The 24,588-nt window shown below is 37.6% G+C and overlaps 1 protein-coding gene across 2 annotated transcripts in view; it reads right to left on the bottom strand.

Moving 5' to 3' along the window:
* Positions 1 to 24,588, bottom strand: part of TAB3 (TGF-beta activated kinase 1 (MAP3K7) binding protein 3) — a 54,423-nt gene that overhangs the window by 7,401 nt on the left and 22,434 nt on the right. Inside the window, exons 3-8 of one of the 2 annotated variants that reach the window (XM_081043573.1) lie at positions 21,268 to 21,459; positions 16,101 to 17,553; positions 15,135 to 15,295; positions 9,868 to 9,961; positions 6,668 to 6,751; positions 429 to 530 (exon numbers count right to left, since the gene is read on the bottom strand). In XM_081043573.1, the coding sequence (XP_080899699.1) occupies positions 429 to 530; positions 6,668 to 6,751; positions 9,868 to 9,961; positions 15,135 to 15,295; positions 16,101 to 17,553; positions 21,268 to 21,369 (1,996 nt within the window). In that variant the 5' untranslated portion in view covers positions 21,370 to 21,459. The remainder of the gene's footprint in view (positions 1 to 428; positions 531 to 6,667; positions 6,752 to 9,867; positions 9,962 to 15,134; positions 15,296 to 16,100; positions 17,554 to 21,267; positions 21,460 to 24,588) is intronic. The other variant, XR_013992979.1, reaches the window with a different exon arrangement.

The following is a 24,588-nucleotide window of genomic DNA, read 5'->3' as shown; positions in this document are numbered from 1 at the left end:
CCAGTTATTTCATTTACTTGGCCTTGCTTTCTAGATACTATTATCTTAATCTGTTCACCATGGTGTCCACTTGAATTGTGGCCACTCTGAATTGAGATGTGCTGTTAAGTGTAAAACATACACCAGGTTTCAAAGATTTAGTATGAAATAAAGAATGGAAACTATCTCACAATAATTTTGTATCAATTTCATATTGCAATACCACCGTGTATATAGTAGATTAAGAAAATATATTAAAATTCACTTGCTTCACTGTTTAAAATGTGGGTTACTAGAATATATTAAATTATGTGTGTGGCTCACATTATATTTCTGTTGGACAGTGCAGCCTTAGAAACTCCGTAGAGAGAGTAATTTTTTAAAGTAAAAAGTCGGTCTTATAACTCTATGTGGGTTAACGTGTCTTTAAAGGACACACGAGTACAAACCATCTGCAGATGCTGCCTGGGTGTCGTGGATGTCCACCTGTACTCTGGACGTCACACTGATTCTTCGGGCTTTCCTCTCAATTGTGCAGGGGTCTGATGAGTCTGCAGAAGATGAGACGCCAGGAAAAAGGGATCAAGCCATTCATTTAGAACAGTGGACAGGCTCACAAAAATCGCTCCTGGGATGCGCACAGGTATTTACCCCTTCTAATACTCGATGTTACCTTTAATTTTCCTGTGGGGGCAAGTGCCATATTTAACACTGCTTTCACAACCTATACAGAGCAGTGGCTCTTTTCCCATCCTCTCCAATTGCTTGGAATAAATGCCTTATTTCACCAGTTTTCCACTTTATAGTGGGTTAGGGGTACAAATTCAGCAATTAAATGTCTATGTGAAAGCAAAATTTGGGAGATTACACTTTAGCAATTCCCTAATTAAGCAATAGTTATTTGAAAATTATGGGTTAGAAGTACACTACCCATATAAGGCTAACAAAAGAACCCATTTACAATAATGGTAACATTAAAGAACAAAAACAGTACTTAAAATCAGAACCAACTCAGAATAATCTATGTACTGGTAACATATGCTCCCCAATCATTTCATAAAGTCCAGTTACCTACCTGTGCAAAAGCCCAGGAGACACTTTTCAACAGACTACAAGCATCCCAATTTCTTACTAGAATATTGTGTCTATTAATTTATAGGTTATTAGTAAGTAGTCCTTTGTATTAAGTAAAAACAAAAAGTGGCAGACTTCATATTATTTGCCCTTAAGAACCAATAAAAGATCCTACATTTTGTAATCAGTTCTAAGTCCATAAGCAGCCCCTTAGTACAATCCACCTTTGGAAATCAGTGCTTAGGCACTAAAGCACTCCTTTATCAGACAGAGGAAACCAAAGCAGAGTTAAATGTTTCCTTAGGCTCCTAAGAGACTGTGGTAAAGTTCCTATTTCTTAGATTTGTAAAGTACTTTATAGCATCACATACCTCTTCTCATTGTCCCTTCTTACTTAGCTTGTGTATTTTATAGGGCTGATGACCTCGCTGGTGCACAGACTGGATCTGAACAAGGTCAGGTGGTGAAGACCAGCAGGACCAGCGCTCAACTCCTGGGACACCCAGGTCAGTGCTCTCAACGTAATGGCAGGGTTGAGGGTGGGGTGTGGGTCTGACAGCGCAAAAAGCTTTCTCTGTCTCCCTTCCTCTCTCTCCTTCTCTCTTTAATTATGGCACTTATTATTCAGATAAACATCCTGATTCCACTTGGATTTCTAGCATGTAACTGTAACAACCCCAAGACATTTATTCTAGCTGATAAAACAATTTTACCCATTATTTACATTTTATTTGCTTTTTAAATTTAAGTGGTACTGACAAACTTTCAGGAAAGGCCAATTTAGTTTTATTAAAACTTTACATTTAAAATTTTTAAAAAGCTTTAAATTTTTTGTGTTTAAAAGAAAACAAAATTGATTTCATACAGAAAACCAATTTAATACATCTGTTATTAGTTTTAGCAAATTTTATTAGAATTAAAAGTGCCATGGGGAAAAGAGCCTTTTTAGTGTAAAGGTACTTGTACAGAACTAGATGAAGCTTGTTATTAATGGCACATTAATGCTAGCCTTGCATAATTCCCAGCTGAGAACTATGCCAAACAAACAGGAACCTCCCACCTCAAATACCGTGTTTCCCCGAAAATAAGACCTAGCTGGACAATCAGCTCTAATGCGTCTTTGGGAGCAAACATTAATATAAGACCAGGTATTATATCATATTGTAATAAAATAAGACCAGGTTTTATATTAATTTTTGCTCCCAAAGACGCATTATGGTGGTTCCTCCTCGCTGCCCAGTCCTGCTGCTCTCATGTGTGCAGACAGGGCTCAGGCCGTTATTTAAAAAAAAAAAAAAAAAAAAAAAAAAAAGGACGCATTAGAGCTGACTGTCCAGCTAGGCCTTATTTTTGGGGAAACACGGTACATAGCGTTGGTCTCAAAGACAGAAGGCAGAATGACATATCTGCAACACTGTATCGCCACTGCAAGAAAACTGAGTACATGGGTTCCAGGCAGCTGATCTATCACATTACCTCAAGAAATTTCCTCTTTTAAATGTATCATTTTATGAGTTTTAGCAAATGCATATACCCCTCAATATTCCAAGTCCCTACCAACTTAGAATACTACCATCAGCCCAGAAAACCTACCCCTGCCCTTTCCCACTTAATCCCCAACCTCAACTTCCAGAGACATTTTTTTAATCATATTAATTTAGCTTGTTCTAGAATTTCATATAAACTGAATCGCAGTATGTATTGTATTTGATTTCTTTCATCTGGCTCTATGTGGTTGAGATTCATGTATCAGTAGTTCAGTCTTATTGCTGAGCAGTATTCCATGATATGAATAGATCACAGTCTGTTTATCCATTAACCTGCTGATGGACACCTGGGCTATGTACAGTTTTTGGTTATTATGAATAAAAGTGGTATGAATCTTCTAACATGTCATTTTGAGCCATACTGTAGATTCTCTTGATGGGCTATTAGGGCAGGTGAATGGTTTTTATAAGAAATGGCCAGGACATTATTTTAGCCATTCTGGTAGGTGTGAGATGGTATCCCAGGATTTTAATTTGCACTTCCCTAATGTCTGCTCAAGTTGAGCATTTTCATGTGTTTATTGGCCATTTATATACATTCCTTTGTGAAGTGTCTGCTCACATATTTTGCCCTTTTTTTCCACTGTGTTGTGTGTCATAGAAGTTCTTTATATAGTTGTGGTATCAGTTCTTTACCAGACACATGTTTTGCAGATATTTTCTCCCAGTCTGTGGCTTGCTTTTGTCACTTAATAGTGTTCAATGGAGGCTAATTTACCAATTTTTCTTTCATTGCTTCCTATGTCCTATCTAAAAATCTTTATCTACATCTAAGTTGCAAAGATATTCTATATTTTGAAAGCTTTGTAAGTTTAGCTCTTACACTTAGGTGTGTATGACCTTTCTCAAATTTTTGTGTATAGTTTGAAGTAAGGCTCAAAATTTGTTTTTGTTTTTTTCATATGGATATCCAGTTCTTCTGGCACTGGTTGTGGGAAAGACTTCCCTTTCTCCATTGGTACTTTTGTCAAAAATCAGCTGGCAGTGTAAGTGAGGGTTTACATCTGGGCTCTCTCTATTCTTTTCCAATTATCCATTTCTTTGAATCCCTATGCCAGTACCATACTGATTACTGTAGCTTTATAGTAAGTGCTAAAGTTGATTAGCATAAGACTTTCAACTTCACTCTTCGTTTTTGAGATTGTTTTGGATATTTTGTCTTCTGTGTTTCCCGTCAATTTCAGAAACAGCTTATTAATTTCTACCAAAAAAAGGAAAGCCTAGTGGAGTTACAATTGGTATTGCATTATAGCTACAAATCAACATGGGAAGACTAGGTAGCGTAACAATATTGATTTAATCACGAATATGGTATATTACTCTTTGTTTAGGTCTTCTTTAGTTTCCAGTGTACGTATCTGGTTAAATTTATTCATGAATCGTATTTTTTTGATGGTATCTTTTACTTCATTTTCAAATTGCTAGCTAATATGGTATAAAAATGTTTTTTTGTATACTGACCTTACATCCCAAGACCTTGTTAAATTCACTTACTAGTTCCAATAGTTGTTTTTCAGTACCTTTAGATTTTCTTGGCAAATAATGATACCATCTAGAATGGCTGTTGAATTTTGTCAGATGCTCTTTTGTCAACTGAATCTAGTGAAACGATCATATGCTTTTTCTCCTTTACTTGAATACTGCATTCCTGAGATAAGTCCAACTTAGTCATGACTAAATATTTTATGAAGGATTTCTTTGCTTTTATGTTAATGAGTGGTATTGATCTGTAGGGGTGGGTAGGTAATGTCTTTATTGGGTTTTGGAATCACGGTTCTGCTGACTCCATTAAAAAAAAGGGAAGCTTTCCCTCCTCTGTTTTCTCAGAGTTTGTGTAAGACTTATTATCTTTTCCTTAAATGTTTGCTAGAATTTACCCACTAGTGAAACCATCTGGGTCTAGAATTTTCTTTGTGGGAAAATTTTTGATAATAGACTCAATTTCTTTAATAGATATATAGCTAGTACTACCGTGTTTCCCCGAAAAAAAGACTTAGCACCAGGTCTTATATTAATCTTTGTTCCAAAAGACGCATGAGAGCTGATTGTCCGGCTAGGTCTTACCAGGTCTTATATTAATTTTTGCTCCAAAAGATGCAATAGAGCTGATTGTCTGGCTAGGTCTTAATTTTGGGGAAACACAGTATTTCCTATTTCATCTTGTTTTTCAGTTTTGGTAGGTTACATTTTTCAAGGAATGTGACCATTTCATCTAAGGTGTTGAGTTTATTGGCATATAGCTGTTCATCACATTCTCTTGTTATTTTAATGGATAACCCATCTTTCATTTCTCATTTTGGTAATTTGTGTTCTTTTTTTCCTAGATCAGTTGATATTAGAGCTTATTGATTTTTGTTTATCTTTGACTTTTCTTACCTTTACTCTCTTAAGGTGGAATTTTAGGTCATTGATTTGAGATCTTCTTGTCTTATACTAGCATTTGAAGCTGTAAATTTCCTTCTAAGGAGTAGCTTCAACTATCAGGTAGCAAAGAATTTGACCTTGCCCAAAGAGGTCCAGCTTTGTCCCCAGCTCCTGGGAGACAAATTTCAAGACTTCAAATCTTGAAATTTCCCAAGTGATAGAAATGTCTTTGTTATTTATGGTGGGCCCTTCAGACCATACATGAGAGTTTATGCTAATGAGGTAGCTAATGGTAGACATAGTGTCCACCATTTCTTATCAATTTGGTAAGGCACTCCCTTAAATAGGGTGGTTCCTCCATGATAGCCCTCGAATCACTTAACTGAAGTTTATCTGTTGGATTGCCAACAGGTACTAATGCTTCCTTAGTAGACACTATGTGTAAAGACTCATATATTAATCCAAGTGGATAAAGTGATCAGTGATATATAATCCAGTGACTTTCAGCTTGAAACTATATATAATGTTGCCTCAGCACCAAATCAGGTATTTGGTAGTCATCCACTAAGATTTTTCTTTGTACCATTTTTAGAAATCAGTAGGCTATTTTAAATGCAGATCAGATGAAATATTCATGGTAGTATTGAACAATAAAAAGAACAGATTGACATAGACAATAATAGTTTAGGGGTTACCAGAGGGTAAAGGGACGGGGGGGCTCTAGAAGAGGGACAACGGGGTCTAATATATGGTGATGGAAAGAGAACTGACTCTAGGTGGTGAACACAATGTGAGATATATAGATGATGTATTACAGAATTGTACACCTGAAATCTATGTAACTTTACTAACAATTGTCACCCCAATAAACTTTAATTAAAAAAAAGAACAGATACTGTGTTGCAACTTGTAAAAGAATGTACTTTAAAGCTCCGTACAGAGTATTTTACGTAATTTAACTTAGGTCAGGTAACATTATGTAGACAGAATTTATACATTCCCTCATTAATAATGATGAGATTTCTAACATGTTACACCCTAATGTTTTTTCAAGTAAGACATTCTTCCCTGCTGTATGTGTTCAGAGGTGTTATTAGCACCATGCTCTAAACAACTGAGTTAACCGGCCATCTGATGATCGATCTATTTTGAGTTGCTTAAATCCTAAGGATTAAGATCTGAAATGCATGCTTTAGCTCAGTCTTGAGAATTAAGATTGGGGCACAAAAAGTTTAAATTCAAATAAGAGCTTTGATACCTTTAATATTACATAGGAATAATTTACAATTATCCAACAGCAATTCCTCCAAATCTTGGGTTTATGTAGGATCTAATGGTTATGCTCACCTGTTGAGTACACAAGGGCTTTTTTGTAGCTTCTGAATTAACTAATAATCTTAGATCTACTGCAGATCAAATTTTCCATTCTTACATAATACTTTTAGGATTATAGCTTTTACAGTGCTGGCTAAATTTATAATAACTATATAATACACTTTTTCAACTTAAAAATAAATTGTATATCCCATTTAATTACTTTTGACAATAATTCCAGGAGCTATTAATTTTAGTGCTTTTTAGAAGTTTGGAGGCATTATGGTAACTTTTTGTATGCTGAACAAGTTAATAGATATTTCTTCAGCTATAACTGAACTCCCAAAGAACTTTCATATTTATGATGTTTGTGACATTTCCCTACTCACCTTTTTTAGATGGCTTGGGTGGTACCACTGGCCCAGGTTCTATGTTGTCATAAAAGTTATTCATGGCTTTTGGATCAAAGTTTCCTATAAAGAAAATAAAATTACCAGGCAGTTAGGGCTCTTTCTGTTATTTGAATTTTTTTGTTAAGGAAAAATAGGGAAATAAAGTTTTCCAGGGTTTCAAAACTCATTATACCCTCTTCCCACTGAAATTGTTTTCTTTATCATTGTGAGAAAAGACTCAAGCAAACTACCACACGTGTGTCTGTCTACAATGTTCACCTAAAGGAATGTTTTTCTAACTGTAAAGCTAGTCCCCTTTGGGCATGATTAAATATGTGGCGCATTCAGGGAGGTAAATGGAGGAGAGAAATGAAAAGATGGCTGAACTGTTTTCTCTGTTTGTTTTGATTTTAATAAACAAACCATGAGAAAGAAGATTTAAATAGTGAAAGCTCACTTTCATGTGTTTCATAATTTACCTTAAAATTTTATCGTAAATTCAACTGTGGAAGAACCCAAATATATAAATTTACAAAGATTTATCAAGTTGTTATATCAGCAGCTCATGGATTCGTATCGTCAAGACAAGGAGAATCTTAAGTGTCACCTACAGATTTATCAATGATAAAAGATGATACGGTGCCAATTTCAGAATAATAGAACAATCCCTGAGAATTCTGTCTTGCCACAAAACTTTCACTTCTCTTAAAGTGTTCACTCCCTGATCTAGTTAGTGTCTTCCCTGATATAGTGTCTGTTTCAACCCCATCTCTTGCCATGACTCCTCCAACGTCAGTTTTGATCCAGTACCAGCTTTGGGTCCTATACTCACGTCTGTGAACCTATCACTGTAACCTGCTTGTTCTACGCAATTCCAGTTAAGCTTCATAGCTGTACCCACACTATTTACAGAGGATGCTATATGGTACTGATAGTTCCAGACTTAATTTTTTTCCCAATAACAGTTTTCCTCACAATAACCAACATTAAAGCTGCTTTTTATCAAATCACGCACTGATTTACATCCAGTGTAAATGTCCCCGAAAATGTTTAGATTCCTTCTCTTGCTTAAAAGTTTAGATTGGAAATTCATATAAAATTTTTCCAGAGCATGGAACAGTAGAGTTTAGTATAAAATGGATACATTTGGACTCCTTATGAAAGTAGATTTAGAAATCCTTACGCACCAGCTTTTTGTTGCCCCATGGAGACCAAAAACAGCTCCTTGCTTATAAAATCTTAATCATGGTTTCCCTTGCAGGTCCTCTTACAAATGCTTTTACCCATTTGGATATGCTATTTTAAGATGACTTTCTGAAAATAATTCCTATGATGGCTCATGAAAACCACAATGCTATCTGATATATTAATTGGATCTTTTTATGCTTTAAGATGCTGCATATGTTTTTCTTCAATTACTTAAGTTATAGCTGATGATGTAATTTCTAGACCCATAAGGCTTACTATAAATATCCTAACCAAATGTTTGTGTTTCTTGTTTTGCTTCAAAGAACACAAGCAAAAAAAATTGATGCACTCTTTCTCCTAATACAGCAGCAGCAATAGTTTGTATAACACCCCACATTATGCATGGTAATTCTTTCTACAGCCTACTAGCTTTAAGCAATGAAAGAATTACTATGACTAGGCTTCTGGAAATATTTTTAAGGGCACCTGACTAGGTTGTTCAACTTTCACATTCAAATGTACTTCTATTATTCAGACAGTTCCATATCTTTTGGGTTCCCCTGCTTCTACTATTTAACCTTGCCTAAAACTGGCAGTGGAGTATTTTTATATACTCTTAAAATACAGTAGAAACTCTCTTAGCTTTCATAATTAAGGACAGTAAAAAAGGAGGGAAGATCATTTATAAAATGGAATTGTTTAGAAAAATTACATGTCAACTTTACTGTAGCAAAACATAGAAACATAGCAGTATGTGTCTGTTGACTGACGAATCTATATTGTGTTCTTTATATAAACTACACCCGTGATGACCTAAAGTGGGTGGGCAAACTTTTTCTGTAAATGTCCAGATAAACATTTTAGGCATTGTGGATAATACAGCCTCTGTTGCAAGCCCGGATTTAACTGTAGTGTTGAAGCACAAAAGCAGCCTAACAATATGTAAACACTATGTAAACAAATGGGCAATATGTAAACAAATGGGCGTGGCTATGTTCCACTAAAACTTAACTTTGCAAAACGAAGCAGGCTAGTTTGCAGAAAACCCTGATCTATAACATAATTTCCTGTTTTGACTTTGTTAGAATGGAGCAAGAAAGCTACTTTAAGAACACTTAATTTGAGGACAGAATCTTTTTAGATTTTTATGATTTCCCCCCCTTAACTCTTCAGTTATTTTCACTCTAGCTAATTTAGTCCCTATTTGATTTGCCTGAGTCTTGAAAAAGCATTTGCCTTTGGTTTTTATTTCTCCTGCATTCATGTCAGTTTAAGAAACATTAAATTTCAGAAGTATAGTAACTGGCATAAAAGGGTCTAGGAACAGGCACAACTGACTTTTGGTAAGCAGACAATTCCACTGATGGGAACAATAAATAGTATACGGACATGCCAGAATACAGCCTCTTATCATGAGTGTGCAGCAGCTGTGGACTCGGTCAGTATATTTTGCATCGGAAATGAAGAGCGTCTCTAACCTGGTGAGCTGAGTCAATGAAAGTCAGTTAAGAGAGCTTCTACTGTAATAGTTAGTGCATTTCTATAACAAAGGCAAAACAACAACAACAAAAAACCCAGAAAAGATAAATTAAAAATGGCATATGAAATTTACTTTCAAACAGAAATTTAATATTCTGATTTGGGATCCCTGTTTTTTACAAGTATTTTAGATGACTACCATATAATATGAACCTACTAAGTTTTAGAATTAAAACCCATCAACTTGTAAAATATTTACAGTAAATGACTAAAAGAGGATAAACACAGAGTAACAACATAGAACAGTCTAATGATAAGAACTTGATGAAATTGCCAAAGTAAAACTATTTTTTGATCCCCCAAATCTGATCTTTGACCCTGGATGGGGTGGAGAGATCTTTTTACCAGGACTATCATCTTACAATGGATAAAAACTACCTCTTAAATCTTTAAAACCAAAATGATCGCTATTTAAGCAGCTTAAAACACCACACTATTACTTATGGTTTACCAAATAATCAAGTCTATACCTCTAGATTGAAGGAGGTCAACTTCTTTCAGTGTACAGTCAACATTTATCTGGAGTTGTCTGTTCATGCTTCTCAATCTTGTCATTTCCTCAGGCTAGTAAGAAAGGACCCAAAATAGCAATTGTGGGAAAGTCATTATCAAGCCCAACATTTAAGAACTGCTATTCATGTTAATTGTTCTGATTGGTTATTACCAAGAATATGGCCTTAGTCCATAAGAGGGCATGTTTAAGAAGTCCTATATGTTATACTTTCAAGGAGTAATCAGGTAAAATGGGGACATCAGTACGGCCACATACAAACAAAATCTGCACATAACGTGGCAGGCTACAATACTAGACTGTAAAATACTACCATTTTAATCACAGAGCACTGAGAATATTTTATTTCTATGTTTTTATGGTAAGGGAGACTATACGTATCAACCTTTTAAATAAGCAACATCCATGATTTTAACTTGTTCAGGCTGGTAAAAATTACAACAGTACTGATTTTAATTAACATTTACTGAGTGGCAGGTACTGTGTTCACCAGAATTCTCTCATTCCTTCCTCAAAACAATTTCTCAAGTACTACTATCACCTTGAATTTATACAGGAGGAAGCTGAGACACGGGTTATGTAATTTCCCCAAGGTTATAAAAGCTAGTAATCAGTAGAACCAGAATTTATATAGAACTCTTCTATATAAACTTACATAGAAATCTTTTTCCTAGGTCAAAAGAAGCAATTAATGTAGGTCATGAAATTTTCAGGAACAAAGGGACTCCATTCTTCCCCCAATTTTGCCTTGACCTTTCCAGCTCAGCCTACACTTTAGGCCTTTCAGGGGCATATATGAGGCACTGAAATGTGCAGAGAGACCTATTCTTCAGTTAAATAAAGCTTTTTGGAAGCCTTAGCTTCCCTGACATATATGTACAGTAAAAAATAAAATTAGGGTTTAGACTCCAGAGGCATGGGTAGTAAAGCTTTCAGCACAGTCTAGGTATTAATTAAGTTTCTAAGGTGATATATAAAGTAAAAGATAAAAATCTGCTAGGATAGGAAGACAGAATAAAATTCTATTCTGTTAAAAACATGTATTTTGCTAAAAATTAAGTGTGTAAGAATGTAGAAAAATGGGCAAAAAGGGTTATTTTAATTCACAATAATGCAAGATCTTATGCTGTTAGGAAGTATTACCAGAATAACTGGGAATTCCCACTAAATTAGTAGGTATCAAGTTGAAAATAAGTGCTATTACAGGCAGAATATATATAAGAGCTATAATCCATTAGAATGCTAGGGGAACACAAAAGTCATTTAGAACTATTTATGAGGGATTGCTTTTCTTTTCTCATTCCTATGGGTAAACCATATGACATTAACATGTAAAATGCTTATACCATGTCTACTAGGCAATAGTAAAAGAGTTCAAAACATATCTGAACATTATATTAAAGATAAAGCTCTTGTTCAGGGGTTTCAAAGAGTGATGCTATCTTCCTAGGAACATGTGAAAGAACCTATTTTATTCATAGAATCTTATCAGGAAAGTCAAGTACCTGAAGGAGCTGATCCTTCCTAGATGTTGATGGTGGTGGTGGTTTCAACTACGGTGGCCCTGAATAGTGGAGCTCTGTAACTAACTATTATGATACTTGACTGTAGTTTAATACGCATCATGGTCAAGAGGCTACTGCAAATTTGCTTATAACAACAAAAAGCTCTCGTCAACAGGCTCATTTCCAAAGACAGTAGAACCACTGGAACTCACTAACCTAACAGTTTATCTGTAAGATTCCTCTGCCCTTTTCATAGCTTCTAATTAAATTGAGAGGAAAAAGCTTTCTGAAAAGTTACTACCATGTCTCAAAAAGTAGTTTTGCGTGGAGAAGGGGTTTCAAGACTGGTTTTCATTTATAGTAGTTTGTAAAATACATTTCGAAGTAAAAAATTCTAAGCTTTTTTCCCAAAGGTAGCAGAAACACCTTAAGTCAACTGTTTCAGCACTTGAAGCAACTGTTTCACAGAGACCAGGGTGGAAGAACGCTGATGTTCTTTGGTGACTTGGCCCCAGTGATGCATCTGGGACTCAAAGCTGTTAGTCCAAACACCCAATTAGAACAAGATGAATGGGAGAAAAACCTTATAGTAAAATAAGACCGGGTCTTATATTAATTTTTGCTCCAAAAGCCGCATTGGAGCTGATTGTCTGGCTAGGTCTTATTTTCAGGGAAACAGGGTAGATTGAGAAAAATGACGGCAATCATGCATCTTGCACTTTTGCCCTCCTTAGGAAGATTGTGTCACTGTTCCTGTAAGTTTCTGCAACTGCACACAGAGCTGTTCACAAATGTGCATTCCAGTCTCATTAGGCACACACATTTCTAAGCAATTTTTTTAATACACTGCTTGATAAGAAATTAATTTGTTTGAAAACACGAAGATAGCAATATGTACTTAGAGCAAAAAAAAGTCAATTTTATATTGGGTAATCCTAGAAGCATGGGACACAATGATAGGGATAGCCATTTACTGAGCACCTAAGACAAGCCAGGCATTTTACATGCATGACAACAATATTAAAATGTACTTGTTATAATTCCCTTTTCTGGATAGGGAAAATCAACTGCAGAAAAGTCCGTGAGTGCCAGGGCTATTCTGGCTCCAGAGCCTATGTGGGCACTCTTTCAACTACGGCACGGTGCTCTATGAACAAAAAGGGAATTCTGGCTACATGCTTTATTTTCTGATTAATTCCCTACATATAATACACCCTTGTGTTATGCATGTTCCTAAAGTTTAAAAGAAATCATTTCTATAAAATGCTTTAGATTTCTGTATCTCAAGCAGATTTTTCCAGTATCTTGCAACTAACCTTTACTTTATAAGAATATTTACTATTTGTTGGGCATTACATAAATTGTTTATTATTTAATCCAAACAAAAATCCCATGAGATGGGTACTCACACATATTACAGATAAGAAAACAGGCATAGAGAAGGTTACTTATCCAAGGGTGTATGAGTGACACATGAGGAACAGAAGCACGATGCAAATTCGCACCTGAATCGAGAGTTCACTATCTTAACCACAATTGTCCTGATAGTCCTCCATTTTACTCTAGGCCTGGCAGCAGAAACACACGGGAATCACACACTCAAATTTCTCATCTCTCAAATATTACCACATGAACTACCAATTTCTGAAGCTGGATGATGGCTACGTGGGGGTTCATTATACTATTCCACCCATTTTACGTTACCTTTGAAAGTCTCTGTAAGTACAGCCTAGGGCAGCAGTTTCACCAACTTCCCTCTTTTTCTACAGAAGTCTCATCAATAAAAGCTTTCATTTAAAATCGGGGTTTTTCTGAAGCACTAACCCATGCTACGTTAGCTAGTTCTCTACTTCCAGCAACAACAGAAAAACCAACAGGGCTTGAATTTGGCAGGGATCGTCACACACCAAGAGGTTGCTAATCAAAGCTTGTATGGTTATGTTAGAGAAAATGACTTCTATGCTAAGAAACTTTGCTTATGCTCCACAAGTACCTAAGGACTCCAAAGTGCTCAACCACCATAGGTGGTTTCCTATGAGTTACTTCTTCAATATCTCCCCTCAGGGAATTCAATTAAGATTTCGAGTGAGAAAAAAATGAGGCTGAAATACCACCTTTCAGTTAAAAACAGCTTTGTAATTTCCATTAATACCCTCCCTCCTCACTTCCAATATTGAATATACTTAGGAATTTAGTCAATATTAGAAAAATATCATTAAATATGCCTGTTTCCCAATAGCACCCACTGGTTCTCAATGACCAGTAGAAGTTCAAACACCTCAACCTAGTGATCAAGGTCTAAGCACCACTGTACCCATGCACATTAACCCGTTAAGACATCAGAAGTCTCAGCTTCGCTGAGGGAACTATTAATTGCTGCCTCCTGAAAGTCTGTCTTGACTTCAAGCCTTCATTACCTCAGGTTATTTTTCCTTCTAAAATCCCTTCCCTTTTCCTCTCTGCCGATACAGCAATAGTATACACCGTTTAGGGCAGTGGTTCCTCCCCTTTTTCCTTTAATAACTTTATGAAAATCAGAGGAAAGCTATAGACCTGCTTCCCACATAAACACACATTTGAAACTGCATATAATTTCAGGGATTCATACATCTCCTTTGAAGCCAAGAACCTCAGTTAAAAACTTTTCTATGAGGCATAGCTGTAGACAGGCTGTCTGCAACAGGCCTGACATACATACATGCCCACTTCTCTAAACCTGTAAACTCAGAGAGAGAGATTACCCTTCGTTTAGAGAGGGTAAGAAAATGAGCAATGGCTCTGTGGAAAAAGCAGAGATTGAGTTGAGCCCTGAAGAACGGACAGGATTTTCACATCCAGAGCATTCCAGCAGGAGGAATGTGAGAGCAGAGAAGTGCACTGAGTGTATACAGAAACTAGTTGATGTATGAGTCCTCTCGGTAACCGTCAGCAAACGGAGCACTTACCCCACGGTATTACAGTTACCTGTTGATGGATCTATTGCTCCCACTAGCAGGCATGCACTAAACACCTAGTATGGGACCACGTTTATAAACTGTGGAACAGGCTCGTTGACTGAATGAGTGTTAAAAGGTGAAATGATAGGCTGGATCAGAGAAAGCTTGTGATGTCCTAAGATTTTAGAGACTTCTCATAAACATTAACCAACATGTTAAAAATACATTATCCAAATCCTTTCATTAGAGCAGCTCCTGTTAGGACTGTTGTCAATGCTGTTATCTCAGTTTGTACAATTATTTACACTTAACAAAACTGCTCTGCCTTCAAAGAGTCTATAGTCAACACTCCCAAAATTCATACTGATCTCACTGTAGCTCGTTTAAATTAACGGACTTAGAAAAATAATTTTTAAATGTTTGGGAAAGTATACAATATACTTAGGAGAATAAATTGATACGTGAGAACAATTTATGAAATATTTGGTCAGGGTGCACTTTTCGATTTTGACAAAAAGGAATTTATTGTACATGGGATGCTATAGCTTGATTATAACTGTCAGTATCTGAAAATACTGATGAGCCTATGGAATTCCTACACGTGAGAAAAATGAAGTAACAAATTATTTTGACGAGCACTGTTGAAGGCAAAGGTCCTTCAACCATTGTTTTAAAAGCAAAAACAAAAAAACTGCCAGAAACAGAACCTAAAAGAAAAACAAATGTCCTGGATAGCCAGCCAGTGTCCCCACTTTCCTAGCCACACATCCCCACAGATCACTTACCGTTGGGATCGAAGTGGTACAGCTGACCCTTCTGAGTCGTCTCTGCATCAGGTCATGCTCCATCCTGTTCACTTCAGCCTTCAACCGCTCTAGCTCCTCTTTCTCAAGTTTCAATTGCTTTGCTAACCTCTCCATCCTTGCTCGCTGATGTAACAGCAAGGCTATAGCATTACAGACAAAGTCATTGCAGAGAATAACATCGAACAAGTGACGGGGAAATTCCTATATGCTTTGCTAATGTATAAAACACCTGTAAGCAACCCTGTCATCCAACTTGAGTTGGCATTTACTCTCACGTCTTTCTAATGCTATTCTGCCTCCATATCTGCTTTAATTTAGCTCTTGTAACTGCTGCCAAAATATCATCTATCCGTCCCTCTTGTTCCATCGTCCTTAGTTTCCCTAAGATTTTCTTTAACTACACCTGTGAATTTTAAACAGGCTCAATACCAGGCACATTGAATTACAATCATAATTAACCTCCCTTCTTATCCACTGAAAGAACACTACATTCTCAGATATCTTGAAACAATCTAAATCGACTTTTAAAAAACTATTCTCCTTTATATTTACTTAGGTCCATTATTAACTAACAATGCTCTTCATTACCAATCCCACTTCTTATAAATATCATTATATCCTTCAGGCCATCCTCTTTAGAAAACATTTAAATTCTTGCACCTTGATGAACTACCCTCAATGAATCTCTTTTTCCCACTCTGTAGTTTGTGTTTTTGACAATACCAATTTCACTTTTCTATATTTTTCTCCCAATGAATGTTCTTCCTAGAAACAGTCTTATTAAGTCACTATTGCATGCCAACATTTTCATATTTTAAAAGAAAGTCTGTAGATGACTCTCAAGCACTAACCCTACTCTTAATAGCTAATATAAGTTATTTTATTTTGAGTAGGAGATTGCCACCCCATTACAAAGATGAAATTCAATAAAAGGGCTAGAATTACCTTGTGTATAGGCGTAGTCATCTGATCCAGAACTAGAAGTCCTCTGGTATTTATGGCTTCCCTTTTCTCCCCCAGAGCCTGGAATCACTGAAATTGGCTGAATAGGTTCTGGGGCTGCAGAACGTTCTTCTTGGTCCACTAAATTTAAAAGATTTTCAGTCGTTGCTCGGCCTACGGTAATTTTAAAAACTGTTGTTGGGTTTGGTATCATCCGAGGAGCTGGGGATGGAGCACATGAAGGTCCAGCTGGCTGTGTATACGTAATATACACAGGATTAACATTAAATGGAGGTTTTGGTTGACTGGACAAGCCCCTTGAAGGAGAACTTGAAGGTGGAGTGGTGGCTGTGTACAGTGAATGCTGATTCCGTGGAGACGGCTGATTACTGATAGGTGACGGACTCCTATTCATTGCTGTCCCAGGTCTTTGAGAGGGTTCCACTGTAATTTCTATCTTCTTCATGGATCCTTTGGGTAAGCTAGATGTTGCGTAGGGGAGATAGGCGACTGAATGGCTTCCCTGTTTCTGATAGGGAGAGCCTGGCTGATATAGATGGGGTGGAGTAGTCGAAGGACTGGGTGGCATGAAGACATGGGTGCTCGGGTGGCCCAACTGGGAAGGCTGCACTTGATGCTGTGGAGAGCTGAAGGGTGAAGGACACTGGGAAGGAGGTGGCGAATGGTAAGCAGGTTGAGGGATCTGTTGTTTGGGAGAATACTGAGAAGGTTGATAGTTCTGCTGATGGGAATAAACAGGCAAAGGACATTGGCTATAAAGAGGCACTGGGCCCTGAGGTGAGGACTGCCACGGTGTATTCTGCGGAGTTTGTCTTCCTGATGAACTCTGAGATGTCTGTCTGATATAAATAGAACCAGGAGACCCATAGAGATTGCTTGGAATTTGTGGAAGAATTTGTAAAGCTCTTGGTACAGTCTGTCCAGAAGGGAGGTTTTGGGATACTGTAACAGTGATTGGATTTGTACTATACCGAGGTATGTGCATGTAAGAAGGAGGTGCTGGTGGCGAAGGCCCTTGCATAGCAGATGGATTCATTCCGGTTTGCATGGAAGATGGCTGTTGAGGTGGCTGGGAAGGAGGAGTAGCTGCACTTCTGTTCTGTTCACTCATAAAAAATGGATTGTAGTTGGGAGTAGCAGCCACAATAGCTGGAGCTGAGTGTGGTTCCTGAACTAAACATATCAGCTGTTTCCCTGCGGCTGCATGCTGAGGATCAATGTGTCCGTCACTTGAGCTATGTACCAGGGTCCGACCACCATTTAGTTGCACACCATCTCCTGGGTGGTAGCTACTAGGAGAATGGATACCCAGGTTAATATGCAAAAGGCGATTTCTATTCATTCTGCTGTCATCTGGACTATGGTATTCCATATATAAGTACTTGCTACTCTCCTGGGAAAGGGCTCGGCAACAGGCTTCAAGATTGTTGTTATTCTAGGGGAAAAATATGGTAAAAGTAACATTGGAAAAATTAACAAATCCTAATAGTTTTGCCAGAGTTATGCATATGTGACCGTTCTAGAATAAGCAGAGAACAGTATTTTAAGCACAAAAAGCTTCATGCTCATCTCTCCTGAAAAGCAGATCTCAAATGATTCGTATTGTCTTACAGACATTTAGCTCACACGACTCGTACTACTGCTACTGCTACAGAAATATAAAGTCCCTACTAATGAACACTGACTCATCCCAAGTTTTGACTCCAAATCAAGGACTCATTTCATACTTGTTGATCTGAACAAATTAAAATGTCGGGCTAATCTTGGATTCACCACAACTGCTGCAATATACAAGTAGTAAGTAATAGACATCATTAATCATGAAGATACTAACGCTTTAGTTTTTCAAAAGGCACTGAAACAACAAAAGGAGGAATGATAAAATCCCTAGTCACAAAAGTAAAAATTTTAAAGCAGCCTTCACTTTTAACCAGTTATCCCTACATAACTTCAACTGTTATCATTATGAAAGTTTTTTTCAAAAGTCCACTTTTTCAATTAGGGATCCATGACTTTGCCTAAGTTACGCTAATTTAACATAAAACCAGGTCTCCACTGCCTTAATGAAATTCATTCACACTCCTAGTCTCAAGTTTTTACCCAATGAAAGGCAGCTTGGTAAACTTTCAAAATGACTTAAGGATCTGAATTTGTTGAGTGACATACACATACACAAAGATGGTAATAACAAACTGACATTTTAGATGTTCCAGTCAACAGTAAGCAAACTAATAACAGGTTCCCTCTTTTTAAAATGTTAAGATATAATAAGGTAGTTTTCCATTAAAATACAGAATTCGTAATTATTTTATCAGCCTAAAACACTGTTATTATTGCCTTTGAAATAATCTATTAACGTTTCTCAATTCTCATGACCTCTGCAGTTCCTAGATACATACAGATATGCACATACATACATGTTGCCATTTATTTATTTTAAGGAAAAGTACATTTTATATTAAAAAAATGAAACACTGCACTTCTGTCGAGAGCCAAATAAGGTTAAACCCAAAACACCACATACAATACCACAGTTTTAGAGCTGGGAGAACTTTTAGAGTTCATCTACTCCAACACAACTCATTTACAGATAAGGAAAAAGACACCTGTGAATTTACATGGCTTGCACTTAAGCGATTAACTGAAGAGCCAGGTCTAGATTCTTGGTCTCCTGACTTCTAGTGCTCTTTTCACTAGAACAGGAATTTCAAGGGAGAGGATGTTAGGCCCAAAATACATTTACTATACTGAAAGTTTTAGGAAGTAAAAGAAGATTCAGTCAAGCAAACCTTTGCAAAATGAATTCTCAGGAATTTAAAGAATTGGTATTATCAAAACTCAACTCCATAGATAACTTTCATTCTTTTCCTTTTCCTTATATAAAGCTTTTGATCCTCAAATTCAAATAGTTTAAGAAATACTTTCTGAGGCATAGAAAAAACTATACTATTGAAATTTAAGAAGAACATACTTAGAACTCAAAGACTGGTTTTTTTCTTATCCTTCTTGGAAATCATGTTGATTAAGGGAGAGAAGCTAGATATATTAAGCAAATTTGGAGCCAAAAGATTCAAATTGATTGCTAAGTAGAAAATGTCACTGACAGATATCTGATGGAAAAGAATATGGAAAGTGAAAATAAAGTATCTCTTCAAGTATTTTATTAACCTATGGATTAAGGAGAGAACGAAAACTAGAGTTTTATTTGAAACCTAAAGCAGTTATGGACACTTTACTATTTGACATTTTTATTAATGATCCTGAAATTTCATGTTTTCTACATTGAATTAAGTAGCCTAACTACTAGTATGGTTGCAAAAAGGATCCAAATTCAAAATGATACAAAGATGGATTTGTCAGCCTATTTCAAATGAATGTTTATAGTAACAAGCTGAGTAAATTTTCATGAAGAAAAATTTAAGACCACAAATACAAGATATTTAAGTATTATCTTTGTGGAAGTATTTTTAAAAGAATACCACCAGAATAGATTCAAATATCATATTTGACCTGCTAAATGTCTTTAAAAAAGTAGTTAAAAAAATTGATCAAACAGTAAATATGAAGAATAAAGAAATCAAAATTGTTTAGTTAAAGAAGAGGTTAGAATTTCTATGAAGACAACATATATGAACACTCTTGAAAGGACTGAGGCAGAAAAAAAGCATCATACTCCTAAAAAGTGATCCTAAATTGAGGAATGATGTAAGACTTCTGTATTAAATGCAAACTACTGAGTCTCATACATTTTAATGCAAACAGAGAACACCCAGTAGGTGGTAAATTCCATACCGGAAAATCTCTGAATCCCAAAGGAACAAACAAGTAAAAGACTAAGGACAATGTAAATTATCAACAAATGTTCACTGAGTTGAATTTACAGTTTCGTGCCTTCAGTTTAGTAAGTGAGATGAAGACACGAAGCCATGAAAAAATACAGGTCAAACAAAGTGCTAAATAAAATAATATTTTAAAAGAAAAGGTCAGAGTGAGGTGGTGCCCTAGGATGGGTTAGAAAGGTGATTGCTAGGAAGTGGTTTAAACCATAGCCTTGCTTATGCTTGGTTTCACTCAGTGGGAAGTACCTTTGCTCTACCAGAGACCAAAATAGGGGGCTGAAGAGCAGAATTTCAGACGGAGAATGCATGTTAGCAAAGACAAAGACAAGCTATAACAACGAGTCATAGGCCCAAAGGCCTAGACTTAGTAAAGGGCTTGCAAACAAAGGAAGCACCTCTGTTACCACCACTGTTCTGAGCGTCTCTATTTGTAATTAACCTCACATGGGTTTAGGTTACCCCCTGAGCTGCTCACACTGCAGTCAGGCAGAGCTTGCAGATTATGCAGTAAGGTGCAGTCCGAACGGATTGTGTGAAGTCCAGTAGGCAACATAGAAGTGCTGCTGCTCCCCAAAGTCAACCAAACAGGGAAATGCTATAACCCCAAACACACTGAGCTCCTGGGGAGGATGATGTAAAACTCTAGAGGCGAAGTGTTAGGCGTCTTTCTCGGCTGTCTCTTGAGTGGGAAGAGTCGTTATAGAAGACAACAAAAGGAACGTGAATAAAGTAAAAGTGGCCTTACACTTAAAATTAGACGTGTTAGTAAGCATTGATCAACTAGAAAAACTAGTAAGAAAGAGTATACTCCAAAAACTTTTACAAATAGGTTGTAAAGCATAGTCTAACAAGTTATAACAATAAATTTGAGATTTTCAAAATTCCGTTCTAAGGATTTGGGGACAGATGACACAACCCAAACAATGTAAGAAGTGAAATGTGAGGAGCATCTTTTCCCTGTTTGCCCTAAATCAGTGGTTCTCCATGGGATACATTTTGCCTCCCATGGGACATTTGGCAATGTCTGGAGACATTTTTGGCTGTCACCCGTGCGGGGATACTATTGGCGTCTAGTGGGTACAGGCCAGGATGCTGCTAAACATCCTACAAGGCACAAGGCAGACCCCCACAACAAAGCCCAAAATGCTGACAGCACCAAGGCTGAGAAACAAACCCTCCTCTAAAAGCCGCCACCCCACCCCCCACCATACACAAGAGAATGTAACCAAGTTCTAGTCACCATAGCACAAAGCCAGCTCTAAGAAGGAAACACTGGAACTTAATGTCACTATCTTTGGTGGGTAACTTACCTGTAACATGCATTGAGACACCACTCCCTCTGGAATCTCGGGGAAACGTTGTCGGAGGTCGTGAAGAACCTGCACATCAAGCTGCGAACTGCTTTGCGCCATGCCAGAGTCAACGGTGGTCAAGTTTTGCTCAGAAAATGGATGCTAACCGGCCTTCCAGTAGTAACGATCTTCCAACACCACAGTCATTTTCTATTAAAGACATTAATTACCTATTTCACTTTATTCGAATAGAAGCTATTAGTGAACTAAAATAAGAATATCTGATTCCAAAGTCGGGAAATTGACAAATACAACTTAGCCTGACTTTTCCTGATGTAACACAGCTAATCACTGGTTTAAAAACAAACAAAAAAAGCCACCCCATCCCCCAGACTTCAGTTTCATTTTAATGCTTAAAAAAAATAAGTGGCAGCTAGAGGAAAAATGCAGAGTATTATTTGGCAACCGTATTTTTCTAGCCTTGAGAAATACTACTTATGTATAATCACTCATGTTTTCCCAAGGGCTATCCCATCACTCCTCCAAAGCAGAGCAATTACTTTGATATCTGAAATAATAAAATAAGGACTTGATAATATCAACACCACAAAGCGCCCTTGTCGTGTCTGTCTTACATTCTCCCTGTACTTTGAAGCCAAAATGTTTGAATTTGAAGTCTAAGTATAGGAAACCCAATGTCTAAATGAAACAACTGGGCAAATAAAAAAGGAAATGTGGAATCCTTTGTTTTCAAAGATGACGCTGGTGGCCCATCATTATTAGCCAGACCTGTCTAGCTAGTTCTGATGCAACTGGCACAGGTGCTGAGATGACAGGATGTGGGAGCACGGTTTGAGCAATGGAAACTGACCCCCAATCTTACTGGCAGTAGTCAAGTTAAGCACCCATGTAAATAAGGCAACCGGTACAGTAATAATGAAATCATAAATTAGCTAGTAGTATTAAGGATCAATAACTGATCCACTTTTTAATCAGCACTTCTCATTTCTTTTTTCCTTTTCTTTCTTTCTTTCTTTTTTTTTTTTTTTTTTAACTTTTTAAGTGTTTTTCCAGGACCCAGCACCTCCAAGTCAAGTAGTTGTTTCAATCTAGTTGTGGAGGGCGCAGGTCACAGTGGCCCGTGTGGGGATCGAACAGGAAACCTTGTTGTTACTAAGAGCACCGCGCTCTAACCCACTGAGCAAACCGGCCGCCCCCACTTCTCATTTTTAAAAGGGGGAAAAACATACAGTGTATACCATACAATCTTATATTTCTGCTGTGTTCACTCACTATACGGTCAAAAGACTCTTTAAGAGTGAGAAGTAAATACCTGCATCTTTACAGCATTTATGGAAACCATCAGATACAAGTCTAAACCACACACAGAAGGGAGGGTCATCCCACACCAAATCTTCTGCTTCTTGCAAATAGGCCCCGGAACTTTAAATCATACCATTACTTGAGGCAATGCAGAGAACTAAAGAGACTATTTTTAAAACAAGAAGTATTTAAGGAAAATATTCAATTAGTTTTGCTGGTTTATAATTAAGCAGATAATTTAAAAATACCATGGAATCTCTAATTTGACTTTCGTTATAGGAACGGAATTTCACTTTGCATGCAACCTGCTGACGTTTACTGGGCATCTAGTTGTCTCTCTTCTCCCTTCCAAGCCAAGACTGCCGAGAGTTATTTATGTACTCTGTGTGTACAAGGTGGCCACAAAGCCCCTGTCTGTAAGACTAGGCCTAAGCATGGGTAAAAAGAGCTATTAGGGACTGCTTTAACGTCTCCCAACCATCCACACCGAAGGTATCTAAAAAAACATGAGGAAAAAAATAGAACGTGGGTGAAGAATACAGAGAACTTCCAATGAGCGCGTATATGGGTCTTCTGGCCACCCTGTACTACTACTATTCTCTTGGCAATTCATTCCTTAGTCTACTCTGTCTGGCTCATCTCACCGTTCCACTGACACACCCTCTCCCATCATCTCTCTGCTCCTAAATCCAGATGATCTATCTTTTGGCCCCTGTGCCCTCGACCTCTGAAGTATCTGACACTACTGATATTCCTTCCTTTTTTCAGCCTCCGTGGCATCACAGTAGCCTGGTTTCTTCCCACCTCTCTCGTCACATTAACGTTTCCCCGGGTTTTTCCCTAAACTGCCTCTTATCATTCTATCCCTTTTTGCCCAGTGATCACACCCTAAGTGATCACTACTAAGGTTTCGATAACATGTAAAGGTTGATGATTCCCATATCGGTCTATCAAGCCTCAGACTCAAACTCCAGGCACACACAGCCAGCTGTCCACTACACAGCACCGTAAGGGTCTGCCCAAAGACATGTCAACATGTCCCGAAAGCAGCTCCTTACCACAGTCCTTCCCCAAATGCTGTTCTCTCCATGAGTGCTACCACGCAGTTAACAAAACTAGAAACCGTGGTGTGATCCTGGACTTCGGGACTTGCACAACCAACTAAACAGTGTGAAATCAAGTGAGTCATGGTCTGCACCCTGGTTCTGCCATTTAATAGTCTCTAGGAAAGATACTCAATCCTTACGCCTTTGAAGCTTCATCTGTAAAACGAAAATAATAGTAGGGCTGTAGTACAATTTATTTTTTATTTTTGGCTCGATCTTTTAATATAAAACTTTTTTTATAGAATTTACATGGAGAACAGTGATTAAGTCAGGAAGCATTAGTTACTATTATTCAGGGCATGTCTGAATATTGTTCTCGTCAACTTCCTACTGCTCTCCCTGCCCCTGGTCTTGCCTTCCTCCACATCAGAGCCAGATGCAAATCTGATCACTCTGTATCCCAACCAAACAGCCATGTGCGATTGATCCTTTGCATGGATGTTCCGTGCCACCTTTTCTCGGGCCATTAGCCCATGGTCATCTATCTGCTTGAGACACTTTTCTACCTTTCTCCCTCCCCCTGCTTCTCCATGCCATACTGATCCCATACATGTCAGTACTGGTGGCACCACCCACTGACACCTCCCCCCGTCAGTCCTGCTGCCATGCCTCTCCTTCTACATTGGGCCAGAGGGCTCTCCACTGTGGTACCACAGCAGGCTGTGCTTATCACAGCAGAAGCAAACACACTATACTGAAAGCCACCCGTGTATCTGAAGGGTCTCTCCTATAAAACTATAGCTCCACCTGGAGCATGCTGTGATGCCAGAGTGAGGGAGTACTTAAAATGTGATGGGAGCTTGTCATGAGGACCTGTGAGTCAGCTTGAAGAGTCTCCCACTGGCCACATCTGTGCCAATTTTGAGCACCAAAATAATTAAGGCCAGTAATGAATTATAGGCCTGTAGAA

Source organism: Rhinolophus hipposideros (assembly GCF_964194185.1).
Source record: "Rhinolophus hipposideros genome assembly, chromosome: X".
NCBI lineage: Eukaryota > Metazoa > Chordata > Mammalia > Chiroptera > Rhinolophidae > Rhinolophus > Rhinolophus hipposideros.
This window is presented reverse-complemented; position numbering and strand designations above follow the sequence as displayed.